The sequence below is a fragment of the Acanthochromis polyacanthus genome, chromosome 12, assembly GCF_021347895.1.
Source record: "Acanthochromis polyacanthus isolate Apoly-LR-REF ecotype Palm Island chromosome 12, KAUST_Apoly_ChrSc, whole genome shotgun sequence".
Taxonomy (NCBI): domain Eukaryota; kingdom Metazoa; phylum Chordata; class Actinopteri; family Pomacentridae; genus Acanthochromis; species Acanthochromis polyacanthus.
In genome coordinates, this window is record NC_067124.1 from 8,652,103 (window position 1) to 8,671,430 (window position 19,328).

At 40.8% G+C, this 19,328-nt stretch overlaps 1 protein-coding gene across 7 annotated transcripts in view; it reads right to left on the bottom strand.

The window, feature by feature from the left end:
* The window catches only part of grik2 (glutamate receptor, ionotropic, kainate 2), a 578,538-nt gene that overhangs the window by 201,352 nt on the left and 357,858 nt on the right, over nucleotides 1-19,328 (bottom strand). For all 7 annotated transcript variants that reach the window (XM_051957244.1, XM_051957249.1, XM_051957243.1 and 4 more), the window contains one exon: nucleotides 13,224-13,331. In XM_051957244.1, the coding sequence (XP_051813204.1) occupies nucleotides 13,224-13,331 (108 nt within the window). The remainder of the gene's footprint in view (nucleotides 1-13,223; nucleotides 13,332-19,328) is intronic.

The following is a 19,328-nucleotide window of genomic DNA, read 5'->3' on the forward strand; positions in this document are numbered from 1 at the left end:
CTTATAGCCTTCTCCTGCTTTGTGAGCATCAACTATTTTCAGTTTCAGTGCTCTAGACAACTGCTTAAAAGAACCCATGGTGCTGATTGTTGGGCAAGGTGAGATGAGTCTGGGCATTTACAACCTTGGAGATTGACATCATCTGGTGTTTCCAGACAATGATTGTGAACAGTCCATGACACTGTCAGGTCTCAGCTTTCCAAAGGGGGCGGTGCATGCTATAAACTCTGCAGAGTGACCAAAAATTTGCAGACGCCATTATTTTGTTTTCTGTTATTTTGAAAGTGTAAATGATGGAAATAAAATGTAACTTTTTTATTATAATAATGTCTCAACTGTAATTTGATGCCTTTTGGAGACTTTTTCATCTCTCTTTGGCTTCTTCATGCACATTAATACAAATTTTTAACCAAGACCGGTGCCAGCAGGAGCGATAGTATTGACACAAATACTGTCCAAGGAATGGACAGAATAACTGAAAACATGATAAAGGTTACTGATGCTACTGGTAGAGATTGCGATCGCAATCTCTACTGGTAGAAACTCTAATTCTACCAAATCGCAGTCTCTACCATGATATATATATATATATATATATATATATATATATATATATATGTATCTTTGACTGTTGGTTAAAGAAGGAGGGGAGGAAGGTGTGTTCATAGGAAGAGAGAGAAGAGGAACACCAAGAGTCTAGGACTGAAAGTAGGGACTTTGAATGTTGGAACTATGACAGGAAAAGGTAGAGAGCTGGTTGACATGATGCAGAGGAGGAAGGTGGGCATACTGTGTGTCCAGGAGACCATTTGGAAAGGTAGTAAAGCTAGAAGTTTAGGAGCAGGGTTCAAGTTGTTCTATCATGGTGTAGATAGGAAGAGAAATGGAGTAGGAATTATCTTGAAGGAGGAGTTTGTTAGGAATGTCCTGGAGGTAAAAAGAGTGTCAGATCGAGTGATGAGCCTGAAGCTAGAAATCGAAGATGTGATGTTCAGTGTTGTTAGTGGGTATGTTCCACAGGTAGGATGTGAGCTGTAGGAGAAGGAGAAATTCTGGTTGGACCTTGATGAAGTGATGCAGAGCATCCCTCGAAGTGAGAGAGTTGTCATTGATGCAGACAATGGACATGTTGGTGCAGGAAACAGAGATGATGAGGAGGTCATGGGCAGGTTTGGTATCCAGGAGAGGAATGCAGAAGGACAGATGGTGGTTGACTTTGCACAAAGGATGGAAATGGCTGTAGTGAATACTTTCTTCCAGAAGAGGCAGGAACATGGGGTGACCTATAAGAGTGGAGGTAGGAGCACACAGGTAGACTACATCTTGTGTAGACGGTGTAATCTGAAGGAGATCAGTGACTGCAAAGTAGTGGTAGGTGAGAGTGTAGCCAGACAGCATAGGATGGTGGTGTGTAGGATGGCCCTGGTGGTGAAGAAGATGAAGAGTGCAAAGGCAGAGCAGAGGACCAAATGGAGAAAGCAGAAAAAGGAAGAGAGTTGTATGACTTTCAGAAAAGAGTTGAGACAGGCTTTGGATGGTCAGGAGGTGCTTCCAGATGACTGGACATCTACAGCAAATGTGATCAGGGAGACAGGTCGGAGAGTACTTGGTGTGTCATCTGGAAGGAAAGGAGATAAGGAGACTTGGTGGTGGAATGAGGAGGTTCAGGAGTGGATCCAGAGAAAGAGGTTAGCTAAGAAGAAGTGGGACAATGAGAGGACTGAAGAGAGTAGACAGGAGTACAGGGAGATGCAGCATAAGGTGAAAGTAGAGGTGGCAAAGGCCAAACAAGGGGCTTGACAAGGGGCATGACTTGTATGCTAGGTTGGACAGTAAGGAGAGAGAGAGACTGACCTGTACAGGTTGGCAAGGCAGAGAGACAGATATGGGAAGGATGTGCAGCAGGTTAGGGTGATAAAAGATAAGGATGGAAGTGTGTTGACAGGTGCCAATAGTGTGATGGGAAGATGGAAAGAGTACTTTGAAGAGTTGATGAATGAGGAAAATGAGAGAGAACGAAGAGTAGAACAGATGACTGTTGTGGACCAGGAAGTAGCAAAGATTAGTAAGGATGAAGTGAGGAGGGCATTGAAGAGGATGAAGAGTGGAAAAGCACTTGGTCCTGATGATATACCTGTAGAGGTATGGAAGTGTCTCGGAGAGGTTGCAGTAGAGTTTCTGACTGGGTTGTTCAACAGGATTTTAGATAGTGAGAAGATGCCCGAGGAATGGAGGAGAAGTGTGCTGGTGCCCATCTTTAAGAACAAGGGAGATGTGCAGAGTTGTGGCAACTACAGAGGAATAAAGCTGATGAGCCACACGATGAAGCTATGGGAAAGAGTAGTTGAAGCTCGACGTATGGTTTCATGCCAAGAAAGAGTACAACAGATGCAATATTTGCTTTGAGGATGTTGATAGACAAGTACAGAGAAGGTCAGAAGGAGCTGCATTGTGTCTTTGTAGATCTGGAGAAAGCTTATGACAGGGTGCCCAGAGAGGAACTGTGGTTTTTTATGAGGAAGTCTGGAGTGGCAGAGAAGTATGTTAGAGTGGTGCAGGACATGTATGAGGACTGTAAGACAGTGGTGAGGTGTGCTGTAGGTGTAACAGAGGAGTTCAAGGTGGAGGTGGGACTACATCAGGGATCAGCTCTGAGCCCCTTCTTGTTTGCTATGGTGATGGGCAGGATGACAGACGAGGTTAGACAGGAGTCTCCATGGACTATGATGTTTGCAGATGACATTGTGATCTGTAGTGAGAGCAGGGAACAGGTGGAGGAGAAGCTAGAGGCGTGGAAGTTTGCCCTGGAAACGAGAGGAATGAAGGTTAGCCACAGCAAGACGGAGTATCTGTGTGTGAATGAGAGGGACCCGAGTGGAAGAGTGAGGTCACAGGGAGAAGAGATCAAGAAGGTGGAGGATTTTAAGCACTTAGGGTCAACAGTCCAGAGCAATGGAGAGTGTGGAAAAGAGGTGAAAAAGCGTGTACAGGCAGGCTGGAACGGCTGGACAAAAGTGTCAGGTGTGATAGAAGAGTTTCAGCTAAAATGAAAGGAAAGGTTTACAAAACTCTGGTGAGACCAGCCATGCTGTTTGGTCTTGGAGGCAGTGTCCCTGAGGAAAAGACAGGAGGCAGAGCTGGAGGTAGCAGAACTGAAGATGCTGAGGTTCTCTTTGGGAGTGACCAGGATGGATAGGATCAGGAATGATTACATCAGAGGGACAGCACATGTTAGAGGCTTTGGAGATAAAGTCAGAGTGGCCAGACTGAGATGGTTCGGACATGTCCAGAGGAGAGAGAGTGAATATATTGGTAGAAGGATGCGGAGTTTCCCACTGCCAGGCAGGAGGCCAAGAGGAAAACCAAAGAGGTTTATGGATGTGGTTAAAGAGGACATGAAGGTAGTTGGTGTGAGAGAAGAGGATGCAGAAGACAGGGTTAGATGGAGGCAATTGATTAGCTGTGGTGACCCCTGAAGGGAAAAGCCGAAAGGAAAAGAAGAAGATTAAGTTACATAATTTTCCAGAGATTTAATGCTTTGTTGCATGTTTTTGTACTTGAAAATTCTTCTCTGTTGTAAAGTTAAACAAATAGTAAAGGGCTCCATTGAGCTCTGGTGATATTGGTCAACTAATCCAACCATTCACTTATTAGCTTGGCGGACGAGTGATATTCAAAGTGGGGTTCACTTTATAATGGCCCTGACAATTACTTTTTGAAACTACCAGACGACATGACTCAAACTGGGAAAAGATCTACCAGGAAGGCTAACGCAAAGGAGCAGACCAAGCAGGCTCGATCGGTGGAGACGGCTGCATGCGATAAGGCCGGTGACAGCCGAAGCGATAGTATTGACACCAATACTCTCCAAGCAATGAACAGAATAACCAAAAACATCATAAAGGTTATTGATGCTAAAGTTGACACTGTACTTGCAGCTGTAAGGGACCAAACAACCCAAACACTAGTGCTGGGAGCGCGGCTCGGCAAGGCGGAGGACCGCTTTGCTAGCGTGGAGACCACAACAGAGTCCCTGCAGGCTAAAGTGATACACCTGGAAAAGCAAATGAGTGTTATGTCAATGTTAACACATTGATAATCTGGATAATTGTGAGCACAGGTGCAATATACTGTCACACTCCCTGTGCCAGTGCTCTGATTCGGCTAATTTGGAACAGCTGAGGAGAAACTCAGCTGAGGAGAAGCTCAGCTGAGGAGAAGCACAGCTGAACTCAATGCACAATCAGCTCAGTATAAAGCCTGGATCCGCCGACAAGATTAACCACTGTTTTATGTTTTCTCTATTCTGTAAACCTTCTACATATGGTTTACAGATTGGAAATATATGTCATAAAATAACATTATATGCCGACGACGTGTTAGTGTTCTTATCTAATCCAGTTGTGTCAGGCCCATCTGTCATTAGGATCATTGATCTGTGTAGTACATTTTCTGAATATAAGATTAATTTTAACAAATCTGAGGCTATGCCTAATACTTTGCCATCCTTCCCTTTTAAATGGTCTCCTTTATGTTATATGCACTTCAGTGCTTTTGTTACTCCTTCATTTGATCAGCTTTATAAAGCTAACTTTCTTCCACTATTTGATAAGATTACAAGTGATCCAGAGAGATGGAATGCACTCCCTGTCTCGTGGCTAAGAAGAATAGCATTGATAAAAATGAATGTGCTACCAAGACTACTTTATCCCATCTGAATGGTTCCAATAATATTTTCGAAAAGGGTACTAAAAGATCTAAATGGCTGGCTAAATTCATTTATATGGAACAAACGTAAACCGAGACTAAAAATGGCAACACTGCAACTTCCAGGTTCTATGGGTGGCCTGGAACTGTCAAATTTCAAAATATACCTGCTCTGTGTTCACTTAAGGTTCATCTCTGAGTGGCTAAAGGATGAAACATCTTCTATTTGGCTGGATATTGAATCGTCATTATCAAAGTACAGACTACAGGATCTACTATTTTTTGTAGACTTCAAGAGCATTAGGAATAGGTGCGATAACCCTCTAACAATAAACAACCTTAAAGCATGGCGATCAACTCGCCATCTGGAAGGAAAACTCAAGTTAACTTCTGGTTTTACGCCACTCCTTAACAATATAGAACTCTTGCCAGGGATGTCAGATGCAAACTTCCAGCAGTGGGGAAATAAGGGCATAACTAAACTGGCAGATTTATTTTCAAACAATAATCTAATGTCATCTGAGCAAGTAATGGAGAAGTGTGGGCTCCAAAAAATAGATTTTTTCCATTTCTTACAAGTAAGACATTATATTACAAAGAGTGCAACCCTTGTAGACCACCCAGAGGTCTCTGTTTTGTTTTGTTTTTAAAAAAATTGCTGTTTCAACAGCTTGTTCTATAATATAATGCTCGATTTGTCACCTGCTAATACACACAGGATTAATCGTGTATAGGAAAAAGAATTATCAGTGACTATGGACGAGGAGAATGGGAGTATATTTGAAGTTATGCCAAAAAGATATCTATTTGTACTTGAACTAAGGCAATCCAGTTTAAAATCTTACATAGAATACATACATCCCCAAATCGCAGACATTTCTTTGGTTCTTCACTTTCTCCTTTGTTTCTCAAATGCAGAGGTGAGTCGAGTCACCAAAAACTGTACATAGCCCTACAAGGTGCAGTCAATTCCAGCCATTTCAGTACAAAAAAATCGCTAATATTTTATTTGTAAATAAAAATATGACGAGAAATACAGGGAATATTGGACGCGCATCGCGAGGTGCATTTCCTTGAAAACAACCTATTCGTGGATTATATACCGACTTCAAGACATGTTTTGGACAAAATATTTTCCTGGCTTATTTCGTCTGGATGTCCAAGGTTGGATTATGGCCGTTTTTTGTGGAATATTTTCATCTGTGTGTAATAATGAACCCGCAAATGTGAGTCGCGCTGTGTACGTTAAAGCCTTGTATAGAGAACGGATGGATGCATATTCGTTGTTTGTTGGACAAATGTGTTTATATTACCCGCTGTGGTAATCACATCTGAAAGTGGTTGATACCGGCGGATTCATGAGAATCTAAGCTTTCCATTGGTGTATAGTGTTTGTATAATCACGTTTGCAGCCTTCGGACATTTCAGGAAATGCTTATGCAGATCTCAAAGTGTTCCGCGGGCGGAACACTGAAGCACAACGGGTTAAGTCAGAGTAACGTTACTTTCAAATCATATTACTCAAGTAGGAGTAAAAAGTAGTCATCCAAAAAATTAATCAAGTAAGAGTAAAAAAAAAAATTTGGTGAAAAGACTACACAAGTACTGAAAGTACTGAGTAACTGTTTGATTGTAATGTCCGATTTATTTTTTTTTAGAAATGATGTGACCAGACAGACAAAATTGTAAAATAATGTGCAAATTCTGGTATTTCCAAATAATTAAATAAAAAATAGCAAAAATAAATAACATCTTTACAATATGGCAAGTTAAGGTACAAGAAACACAAATTTCCAAATTTCAGTTTTTCACAACATAAAGCTTTTGAAAGAAATACAGTGCCTTGCGAAAGTATTCGGCCCCCTTGAACTTTTCAACCTTTCGCCACATTTCAGGCTTCAAACATAAAGATATAAAATTTTAATTTTTTTTTCAAGAATCAACAACAATTGGGACACAATCGTGAAGTGGAATGAAATTTATTGGATATTTTATACTTTTTTAACAAATAAAAAACTGAAAAGTGGGGCGTGCAATATTATTCGGCCCCTTTACTTTCAGTGCAGCAAACTCACTCCAGAAGTTCAGTGAGGATCTCTGAATGATCCAACGTTGTCCTAAATGACTGATGATGATAAATAAAATCCACCTGTGTGTAATCAAGTCTCTGTATAAATGTACCTGCTCTGTGATAGTCTCAGGGTTCTGTTTAAAGTGCAGAGAGCATCATGAAGACCAAGGAACACACCAGGCAGGTCTGAGATACTGTTGTGGAGAAGTTTAAAGCCGGATTTGGATACAAAAAGATTTCCCAAGCTTTAAACATCTCAAGGAGCACTGTGCAAGCAATCATATTGAAATGGAAGGAGTATCAGACCACTGCAAATCTACCAAGACCCGGCCGTCCCTCTAAACTTTCACCTGGAACAAGGAGAAGACTGATCAGAGATGCAGCCAAGAGGCCCATGATCACTCTGGATGAACTGCAGAGATCTACAGCTGAGGTGGGAGAGTCTGTCCATAGGACAACAATCAGTCGTACACTGCACAAATCTGGCCTTTATGGAAGAGTGGCAAGAAGAAAGCCATTTCTCCAAGATATCCATAAAAAGTCTGGTTTGAAGTTTGCCACAAGCCACCTGGGAGACACACCAAACATGTGGAAGAAGGTGCTCTGGTCAGATGAAACCAAAATGGAACTTTTTGGCCACAATGCAAAACGATATGTTTGGTGTAAAAGCAACACAGCTCATCACCCTGAACACACCATCCCCACTGTCAAACATGGTGGTGGCAGCCTCATGGTTTGGGCCTGCTTTTCTTCAGCAGGGACAGGGAAGATGGTTAAAATTGATGGGAAGATGAATGGAGCCAAATACAGGACCATTCTGGAAGAAAACCTGTTGGAGTCTGCAAAAGACCTGAGACTGGGACGGAGATTTATCTTCCAACAGGACAATGATCCAAAACATAAAGCCAAATCTACAATGGAATGGTTCACAAATAAACATATCCAGGTGTTAGAATGGCCAAGTCTAAGTCCAGACCTGAATCCAATCGAGAATCTGTGGGCAGAGCTGAAGACTGCTGTTCACAAACGCTCTCCATCCAACCTCACTGAGCTCCAGCTGTTTTGCAAGAAAGAATGGGCAAGAATTTCAGTCTCTGGATGTGCAAAACTGATAGAGACATACCCCAAGCGACTTGCAGCTGTAATTGCAGCAAAAGGTGGCGCTACAAAGTATTAATGCAAGGGGGCCGAATAATATTGCACGTCCCACTTTTCAGGTTTTTATTTGTTAAAAAAGTTTAAAATATCCAATAAATTTCGTTCCACTTCACGATTGTGTCCCACTTGTTGTTGATTCTTGACAAAAACTTAAAATTTTATATCTTTATGTTTGAAGCCTGAAATGTGGCGAAAGGTTGAAAAGTTCAAGGGGCCAAATACTTTCACAAGGCACTGTACCTGTAGAAAGGTAATGTTTGCATGTTTGAACAGTGCAAACTACTTCCAGTGACAAGATATACTGCATTTCACTTCCCTCCAAAAGCCACAGGCTCAGTAGATAGAAAATAACATGACAGGACTGGACCTGAAAATCCGAATATTCAGTCGTCAGATTTTCCCCTCCTCCCCTGCTGTACCACGCCGGGCTACTAAGCCTGACGTCATGCTTCATTTCAGCCGTGTTAGTAAACAGAAGCAAAAGCCGGAGATATCCATGCTAATGCTATGCTAATGTTGTTGGACTCCGAAGCAAGATCAAATTTCTCGATAATGCCCTCATTTTTTTCATTCCCTGTCTGCTACGTGTGTAGTTTGTGCTGCTATGCCGCTACAGTTCGTATGAGGTCATTCGACTTCAGGATGATGTCTGGTGAAACGGAGTCATATGATTATTGTTGCTTTGTCTGATTGGTCACGTGGTAGATCTACTGGGGGCGTCTCCCTGGCAAAATAAAGCAGATCTAATGTTGTAAATAAAAAAAGTAACAGGACTCGGTTGAGTGTAGCCCCGTGTAGTGGAGTAAGAGTAGCGTTTCTTCATCATAAATCTACTCAAGTAAAAGTGAAAAGTATGGCAGAGAAAAACTCCTCTCAGAAGTACATTTTTTTTCAAAAAGTTACTCAAGTAAATGTAATGGAGTAAATGCAACTTGTTACTACCCACCTCTGCTCAAATTTAAAATTGAAACAGGCACCTTAACCCAATGACTGTGGTCATGTTGCAAATTACAAAAACACTGGTCTCATATACTCTGTGAAATGCAAAAGATATTTGACAGAGATTTGGACATGGATCCAGTGTCTTTCATTTTGGGACTTCCAAATAGGAATGCAACTACTGCAGCTGGCAGAAGGCTATATAATATTCTTACTTTTGCTGCTAGGAAAGTGATACTGTATCGATGAATGACAAGACCCCTGGTCTTAAGAACTGGCACAACGTCGTTTTCGAGCTACTTCCTTTGGAATATCTTACAAATATGGTACACAGCAAAATAGTTCAATTCTATAAAGTGTGGCAGCCGTACCTAGACTATGTTGGACCGGAGGTTTCCTCTATAGCCATACGAGGAATCACGTGACTTGTAATGCTTTATGAACAGAAATAATAATAATTATTTGTGTGTAGAAGTGGTCTGTTTCCTGTGACTTCTTAATTGTGTATCTGAGTGTATGGGTATAAGCACATGTATATGTATGTATGCACTTCTGTATGTATGTGGAAGTATATGCATATGTTATACATCTTGCTAAGCTGAGCTGTCTGTGTGGCTTTTGTTTTTGTTAAATGTTGTTTGTGCTTTCATTAGTATTATTGTGTTAAAATAAACATTGCGAAAAAAAAAGTAAATGACAAAGCATGGTAAAACAGTAAAATGTTCTGCCTGTAATTCACATCTTTGTTGGTCTAAACATTAGGGGACCAAAAAATAAGTTATTTTATTCATTATATATTTGTGAATTTAATCAGCCGATATATCAGTTACCCAAATTTTTTTATGACAAATATTGGAATTGGCATTGGCCTAAAAAAACGTATCAGTCGGGCCCTACTAAACAACACGTTGGCCCTCTCAGTGGGAAAAACGAATATAAAAAACCCCCAAGACGGAACAGCCGACCGACATACAATGCACACTTTGCAGGAAGGAGTTTTCTTTTCACCAAACCACTTCCAGGTTAAAATACCACATTAACAGGGAGTATGTGTTAGTCGGGGATTCTAATGTGAACCTTTTAAAATAATAAACACCTTAAGTGCGTATATATTCTCTTCTTTCTTGAGTCAGGTTGCTCATGCAAATGAAATGTGATTAATATGGATTAAAAATGAATGATATATAAAAGTGATTCATCTAAATTAATTAACACACACACACACACACACACACATATATATTTCTTTTTTAAAAGAGTAATACACTACAGATGCACATTACACTCACTTCATAATGTACACTTGTTCAATTGCTTTTTAACGCAAATCGCTAATCAGCCAATCCCATCGCTGCAACCCAATGCATTAAGACATTTAGATGTGGTCAAGACAACTCGCTGTGGTAAAAACCAAGCATCAGAATGGGGAAGAAAGGAGATTTTAAGTGAGTATATTTCAGAAACTGTTGATCTACTGGGATTTTCATGCACAACCATCTCTCGGGTTAATAGAGAATGGTCCAAAAAAGAGACAATATCCACTGAGTGGCAGTTGTATGGATGAAAATGCCTTATAGATGTGAGAGGTCAGAGGAGAATGGCCAGACTGGTTGGAGATGATAGAAAGGCAACAGTAACTCAAATAACCACTTGTTCCAACCAAGGAATACCATCTCTGAACACACAACACATCAAACTTTGTCACAGCAGCAGAAGACCACACCAGGTGCCACTCCTGTCAGCTAAGAACAGGAAACTGAGGCTACAATTCTCACTGTTTCACCAAAATTGGACAATAGAAGCTTGGAAAAACGTTGCCTGGTCTAATTCGTCTCGATTTCAGCTGTGACGTTCAGATGGTCAGAATTTCATGCAAACATGGATTCATCTTGCCTTGTATCAATGGTTCTGGCTGCTGGTGTTGTAATGGTGTGGGGGATATTTTACCAGATGAATATCATTACCTCTGCCAAGGAGGTTATGTGACACCCGCCATTTGTGTGTGTGTGTCTGTCTGTCTGTCTGTCTGTCTGTCTGTCTGTCTGTCTGTCTGTCTGTCTGTCTGTCTGTCTGTTAGCAAGATAACTCAAAAACGCCTGGGCAGATTCAGATGAAATTTTCAGGGGATATAGACTATGGTAACAGTAACAGGAAGAGCTGATTTAATTTTGGTGGCAATCCGGAAAGGATCCTGGATTCTGGATCACTTTGAATTTTTTTAGTATGTTTTAGTATGTGGTCCAAAATATGACAAAAACATCATAGGTTAGTATGTCGTCCAACTAATTGGAGCAAGGTGTCCAGATAGGTCAACTGGTTAAGAAGGTGATTCGTAAACAGAACTGTGTCAGCTCATGATCCTTTACTGCATGGGTTTCCTGTTTTCCTCTCTATCCTTGGCGGAGGTCTGCACTCTCTGAGTGCTTTTCTAGTTTCACAATGCTACAGCCTACTTAAGCCAAGTACCAACAATTTCTCTTTGAAACTTGCTCACTGTGAGAGAAAAACAGCTCAAAAAGCAGATGATAAAGGCAAAATGTACCTCTCGAGCATTTTGTTTGAGCTTGACATTTGAGAACCAACTTAACGAACTTTGATTAAAATGAAACACCCACACATGCATGCAAGCACACACACGCACACATGTGCACATGCACACAAAATGAAAAGAAAATCCACACGTTTGACTTTGTAATTGTTTGGAACCAATGATGTGGCACTTTTCTTTTAAACATGGACATGTTTGCATTCAACATTAATGCATTTTCAAGCAACAAATCACCATTTTTGATACACCATTCTTTCACATGTAGTGAATAATGTGCAGCACTCTGATGACACAGCTGACAGCCATGTAAATCTTGAACACCTAAAATCTAGAGTCCCACTGGAGCAATGCTAGAGATGATCTCGGATCTAGAATGGCCTTGTGGCCTTAAGGAGGGTTGGTGAAGGAGAGCCCACTGAGGTGGTCTGAAATCAGAGGAGCACGATAGGGGAGTTGGGAAATAGATAGGTGCATACTAAAGAAGCAAGGGTGATAAAGAGGGTGGCAAAGCTATCAGTTTATGCCTGATGGCTTCTTTTGGCCTCTCTTAGCTCTCCCTAAGTCTTTACATCCAAGCCTCCCCAACAGCACCCCCACACTCCAATCACTCCTTCCACCATGAGCATTACTCGACAGGGCCACAAACACTTCAACCCACACAAGTCACACACTCCTCAGGGCATCTCTCATGCCCTGTGCATATTCCTTAACTTAATGAATATCAGTGTTGCACAAAATTCTGGAGAGTTGTTCTGATATTTCTCAGAGATGATTTCTTTCAGTTGCTCTGTGCTTGGGCAGTTGTGTTGCCCTGTCCCTCTTTTTAAAATACCCCCAAAGTGTTCTGTTGTATTATTGTCAGGCAACTGGCCAGATCATGTTTTTTTTTTCTTTTTCTTTTTTCTTTTAAACTTTTTTCTGCTGTAAAAACTCTTATGTGCTTTGGATTGTTGTTACTGGAATACTGGAATATTCCTCTTTTGCCAAGTGTCTGCAGACTGGGTCAATAATTGGTATATTCACAGGGCCTCATAGTGCCCACAATTATTGTCATGCCCCAATGACTTCTGTCCTAATGCAGTGCCACATCCACCACTGTGGTGCACTGTCACAACTATGGACGACATCACTGAGGTAGTCCTGACTGGGTTCATGCCAAACATACTGCACCCAATCTGAGGCAAACAAGATGATCTTAGTCTCATCTGGCCAAAGGATGTGCTCCCGGTATTCATCAGGCATAGGTAATCTTACAATTATACTATTAGAAGTGCCAAAGAGCAAATAATGATGCTTTTCTGGGCTTGCTTGCCAGAGAAGTTGTCATGCGCTGTCCCATACACTCTCTGAGCTGTCACAGAAACTCTGATCCATTGATGCTCCCTGTGTGTATTTGAACCACTTGTCCTTCTGTTTTTCAAAGCAAGACTGTGCAAGGAGCAACACTGTTTATGATTCCATTTTCCATTGTCAGTATGTTACTTGAGCAAAACAAGCCATTTAAAAAAGTACATTTTTCTCACTTGGTGTATTGAATCTATGATGTCTTAATTGCAAAATAAAAAATAATAAAACAAAATTTGGTGAATATGCTTGGTTATCAATATTAAGGACAGTGTGCACAGGCTTTGGTTTTGGACATTGTACAGACACAGCTGATGTTGATTAATTATCAATACTGTTTTAGTGGCAACACAATTTTAGTCGTCCTATCTCATCATTACATTATCTCAGATGTGTTCATGCTCGGTTGACTTATAAGTTCTGAAACATGCACTTATAACAATTAAGACACGCAACCTTTTCAAGCCCCTCTTCTTTCAGACTGATGACATCAAGGTCAAAATCTGTTCTCAGGCCATTGGTCCTGTTGAAAGTGATTCTGCCAGTGAGACCATCCCAGTGAGCCTAAAGAAAGAGGTACAGAAAGTCAAAATATCAGAGGAGACATTCAGCAACAATCATCAAGGCTCATTTCCGCTTTCAAATGTGCTCTTGTCAGTGTTCCAGGCAAAGCAGTCAGAAAGTAAGAACACAGACTCCTTCGATTTCTCCCTTTTTTACACAGTCTTTCTGTTTGTACAGTCTTCCCTCACATCAAGGTGCCTACTCAGACTCCGGGACTGCATTTGTAACAGTGAGGAGGCAATTACCCAATCTTTACAGATATTTAGGGGTGTGATAGAATACAATGTAGCATGAAAGTGGCTCAGAGTAGAGAAGGCTTTTGCTACGGCACAGCAAATCATCACAGCACTGCTCTGGCTGGAAGGGACTTCAGAGCCTATCTTTAGTTCGATGAGTGGGTGTCACAGATCTGGAAGTTACTCACTCAGCTACTCGAAAGCATTTGTCATACTGCCGTGACTCAGTGTCTGAGTACCCCTCCACTGATACTAGTGCTGTTCACAGATACAAAGATAAGTTACTTCAGTGGAGATTATTATGAATTACTTGTGTGAAACTTGTGTTTCAACTTGCGGAATATAAGTAGAGTCAGCAATACTAATCCAGTGGACATTCTACCAAATTCTGTCCATTGAAAGTGAATGCATAAGAAAAAAATTGTTCATGCACTGCTCTGGCTCAGTAAATGTGGAAAAAAAGTGAATCAGGGAAAGGGAGCAATGGGAGCAAGGGAAATGACAGATCTGGTCAATTCTAACATGTGAGCTAACTATATATCAACAACATACAAATGTTTTAACACAAAGTATAAAAAGGGGAAGCTTCATCTTTTGTTGTGGGGATCAAATATAAGTCTGTTTATATAATTATAACTATATATGTGTTTATATATTAATGCATTGACGTGGATTAATGCATCATCGTGATTAATACAATTAACACATCTGTAGCGCAGAATGACTGTTGAGTCTGTTTGTTCATGCAAAATGACACATTATTAATAAGGATAAAAAGTGAATGACATTTAATCATGATTAATCAAAATTAATAAACAGCAACCCTGTGATTAATGTGATTAAACATTTAAATCATTTGACAGCATATATATATATATATATATATATATATATATATATATATATATACAGTTTTTTCGATTGCTAACACACATTGGTCGAAACTGAAGTCACATGTTCAAAACTGTTAACACAGTCTGCAAAACAGCAGTCCATGTGGACCGAACTGTGAATCACTTTCCATTGCTTTCACACAAAAGGAATTCAGTGACCACAGTCACCAAAATTCATGAACTCTTTTCTCAGTTACTAGTTCACCACCTGCAAAACACTAGACTTTTACAGCACATTTTTCAAATGCTAACACAGTGTTCAAAACACAATCAAAACAGAATGATGAGGAAAAAACACGGGAAATTTCTGCTGCAGCCACATTGAAATCTATTGAAAATCATATCGAAATATTGAAAATTAAAACAAATGAAAAGATAAGGTCATTACACACAGTGTAGTTGTCAGCTGAAACCCGATTCAGGTGATTTGTATTAATCCAATGAACATCAGGTGATTTGTGTTTGGCCTCATCAGAAACCATATAAAAGGAGTGGCTTCTGATTGTTTTTCCTTTGGAAATATGGATCAAAGAGCACTGGCTCAGGTTGGTGGAGAGAGAAGAGTGGACAGGAGAGGCGGAGGAGGAATGAGAGGCAGACCAAGAGGAAGACCAAGAGCTGTGGTATCTGATGAAATTAGGGCCACAGTGATTGACCATGTGGTAAATCATGGACTCTCTTTGACAGAGGCTGGTTCAAGGGTGCAGCCAAACTTGCAGCATTCGACAGTTGCAACAATTATAAGAACTTTCCAGCAAAACAACAGGTAAGACATGCATCCAAAGATTACCGTATTGTACCAGATTTTACAAAAAAAGTCATCTGTTTTCACATCAGCTGGAATTTTGGGAAACCTATTGATTACAGTATTTTGTGTTTCATATTACTGTACTGTCTGTAGATGCATAGGCTGCCACCTACAGGAGGAAGAGTTTGAATTTTCACAGATGTCCAGGAAACAGCTGTCATGGATATGGTCATTGGCAACAATGCCATAAAGCTGAAGGAAATTTGGGACGGAGTGCTGAGACAATGCAACTTTTGCCAATGTGAACACCGTCAGCAATACATCAACTGCCAGAGTCCTTGAGAACCATCAAGTAAGGATGAAGCAATTGTACAAAGCACCTTTTGAAAGAAATGATGAACGTGTCAAACAACTCCATTATCAATATGTTCAGGTAAGATGTTTGTTCAGTTACTAACCAAGAAGACATACATTATGCGTAATGTGCTGTAAAAACCGTGAATTTTCTTTATTTTAGACGGTCATGGAGATGGAGGCCAGACCAACTCCATATGAATTTGTATATGTGGATGAAGCAGGATTCAACCTGGCAAAAAATGATGCAGAGGAAGAAATGTCATTGGGCAGTGGGCAACAGTTGAAGTGCCAGGCCAGAGAGGTGCAAGTATTATGATGTGTGCAGCTCTCTCCAGTGATGGTTTGCTTTTACATTAGCCTCTCATTGGCCCTTTCAACACAGACTCATTTCTTTTTTAGATGGCCTTAGATTTACCTCCATACTCGCCCTTCTTGAACCCCATAGAAGATTTTTTTCCAGCATGGAGGTGGAAAGTTTACGATCACTCTCCACACAACCAGCTCTCCTTGCTGGATGCAATAAATGCTGGGTATGGAGATATTTCTCCCGAAGCCTGCCAGGGGTGGATAAGACACTCAAAAAGGTTCTACCCACAGTGCATTTCCAGAGAAGACATCAGATGTGACGTGGATGGAAACATGTGGCCAAATGCAGACAACAGGGTGTGAATGTTGCAGCCTACATGTTCTACTGGTTTTTGAATTTTCTCTTAATTTTTATTCTGCCCCGTGAATTCTGCTTTTTTTGTTTGTTTACAGTAAACATTTTATTTTCTGTAAGGTCCTAAAGTACTGATGCAAAGGCACAGAAAAAATAAAGTGTTCTTGAAGTAAATTGCTGTGTTCCTGATTTATTCTTGTTGCAATATATTACAATAATTTAGAAAACTCAAAGTGCAAAGATTTTATCTCATAATATACTGATTTATCTAAAAAAAAATCATTCAAACTTGAATGATCACAATTTATTTCATGTAATGCTCTCTGTTGTTGTTTTGTGGTTCAGCGTCCTAAGAGTGACAGTGTTTGTTTCCAAAGTGAGACTATTTGCTGGTGTTGTGGTTGGATGAGCTTATTTTGAAACATGTATGACGTGTTTTGTTTCTGAGAAACAGTTTTGGGATTAAATTAACTGTTTAGCTGAGATGCATAATGGAAATGCAGGCTGTGTTAAGAGTTTTGAACATGTGACTTCAGTTTGGACCACTGCTTGTTAGCAATTGAAAAAAACAAATGAGCAGAGTTCTGAACGGAGTCTCTCTGGATTCATTTCAAAAGCTTCCACTTCACAATAAATTGATGATTACAAAACCCTTCTGCACTTATGTTAGCACATGAATAAAAATAAGTTTTTATGTAAAACATGAAATTGCCTGGGTGGCTAAACCTTTGAATGTGTGTGTGTGTGTGTGTGTGTGTGTGTACACTACCATTCAAAAGTTTGGACATGCCTTCTCATTCATTGCTTTTTACTTATGTGCATTAATTTCTACATTGTAGATAAATACTGAAGATTAAAAGTGTTGAGAAAAGTTGACACATTTACAACATAATTCAATATGTATTCTTTTATAGTTGTCTTCGGTATTAATCTACAATGTATAAAATACTTCAATAAAAATAATTGAATGGGAAGGTGTCTTGTAGCAACACGGTCTCACGGGGATTCGTGAAACTGTCACGTCAGTTTTTGTTTCGGTTTCGTGCGCACCAACACGATGTCATGTTTTTCGTGCCGCTCACCACGAGCGAAACCCGCTGTGGTAATCACATCTGAAAGTGGTTTATACCGGCGGATTCATGACGATCTAAGCTGCGGCAGCTGCGGCCGCCGGACATTCTTTAAATTCCTATGCAAATTCAGCGGATTCATGACGATCTAAGCTGTCCATCGGCGTTTGCGGCCGCCGCCGCGGCCGCCACTGCGGCCAGATGTCTGGCAGCCGCAATGGTTTAAAAACATGACGACATCGTGTTGGTGCGCACGAAACCGAAACAAAAACTGACGTGACAGTTTCACGAATCCCCGTGAGACCGGGCTGCTTGTAGTGTATATATAGCATTTTCATTATAATCAACAAAATCCAGAATCCAAAGTTCTTTAGTAGATGGCCCTACCACATTTCCACATCATGCCGCCGCCATTGCGGCCGCCAGACATCCGGCCGCAGCGGCGGCCGCAGCAGCGGCCGCAAACGCCGATGGACAGCTTAGATCGTCATGAATCCGCCGGTATAAACCACTTTCAGATGTGATTACCACAGCGGGTTTCACTCGTGGTGAGCGGCACGATAAACATGACGACATCGTGTTGGTGCGCACGAAACCGAAACAAAAACTGACGTGACAGTTTCACGAATCCCCGTGAGACCGTGCTGTCCTCTCTCCTCTTCCCTTTCTCTCTCCCTCTCCCCAGCAATGCACTGAATGGATGCAGCCACAAGGCTGCCTCCACTCAGGTAATCAGCCGCCTCACTGGAGTCTGGACAGCTGGAGCTCATTCCAGTAATCACCTGCATCTGCAATAAGAAGACTGGGTCACTCCTCCATTCTCCGCCAGATTGTTGTACTCGACACACCAGTCAGTCTCTCTCTAGCTGCTCAGTATCTCACTGCTTTTTGAAACGTTTATAACGTGTTTTCTCCTCTGCCTCACCTAGAACCAGCTGTCCGGACTCCTGCCTGCCGTGCTCCGTCTGTTTCCCCTCCCTTGGACCCTCCAGACACCGTGTACCCCTCCGGACCCCCTCCTGGCTTCCCCCCTCCTGGTAATAAAATAATTTCTTTATGGATGGCTGGAAAGACTGACATGCCATGGCTTGAGATAGAAGCAGTGATTTCCAAACCCTTCCCCCTAGTAAACTTATTGGATAAGCGTGGAAGAGAATTACCAGCCATAACCAGAGATAACTTTTTAATTACAAACATAATAAAAATATGGAACAGCCTCAGAACATTTTTTTTTTTTTCAGAAAACCCATTCATTTAGCTCCCTCACAATACTGGTGGACAACCAAGAATTAACAGCAGGAGGAGCAGGACCCAACTTTAAGAACTGGCAGGAATTAGGTATTAAATCTATGATTTGAGCGACAAAGGGACTTTTAAAACATTTGGATCTTTAAGAACTCAGTATAAAATACTCTCCAATGATTTTTATAAGTATTTGCAAATCAGACACTATGTGTACACCAAAATGAATACTCTTAGTCCCTCAGATGACTTTCAGTTACGAGAAGGAACGTTTCTAGAATGCCAAAAGCACAAATGCTTTGTATCCTAATTTTATTGTAAGCTACAAAATTTAAAAGTAGATAGGCTTGAAGATCTTGGTGTACATTACTCAAGGTAGAAATTGATAAAGAATCATGGGAAGAAATTTTACTGTCACCCTCTAAATTATCAATATGTAATCGATACAGGGAGATGCAATATAATACTTTACAAAATGTTTATATAGCCCCCTATATTTAAAGTAAATACACAATAGGAGAATCCCCAAACTGTCCAAAGGGCAAAACAACTATTAGGACCAGATTCCATTGCCTCTGGGAATGTAAGGAAATTAGGCTGTTTTGGCAGGCTGTATGGAGAGAGATAGGTTTAGTGATCGGCCAGCAACTCTCTCTGTGCCTACTGGGACTCATACCAGATTCTTTAAAGTTGCATAATGAGAAAGTCCAATTTTTATTTATTTATTTTTTTTTAATGGTGGCTAGGAAGGCTGTAATTACTAAGTGGGTTGGTGTCGATCCGCCCTCTA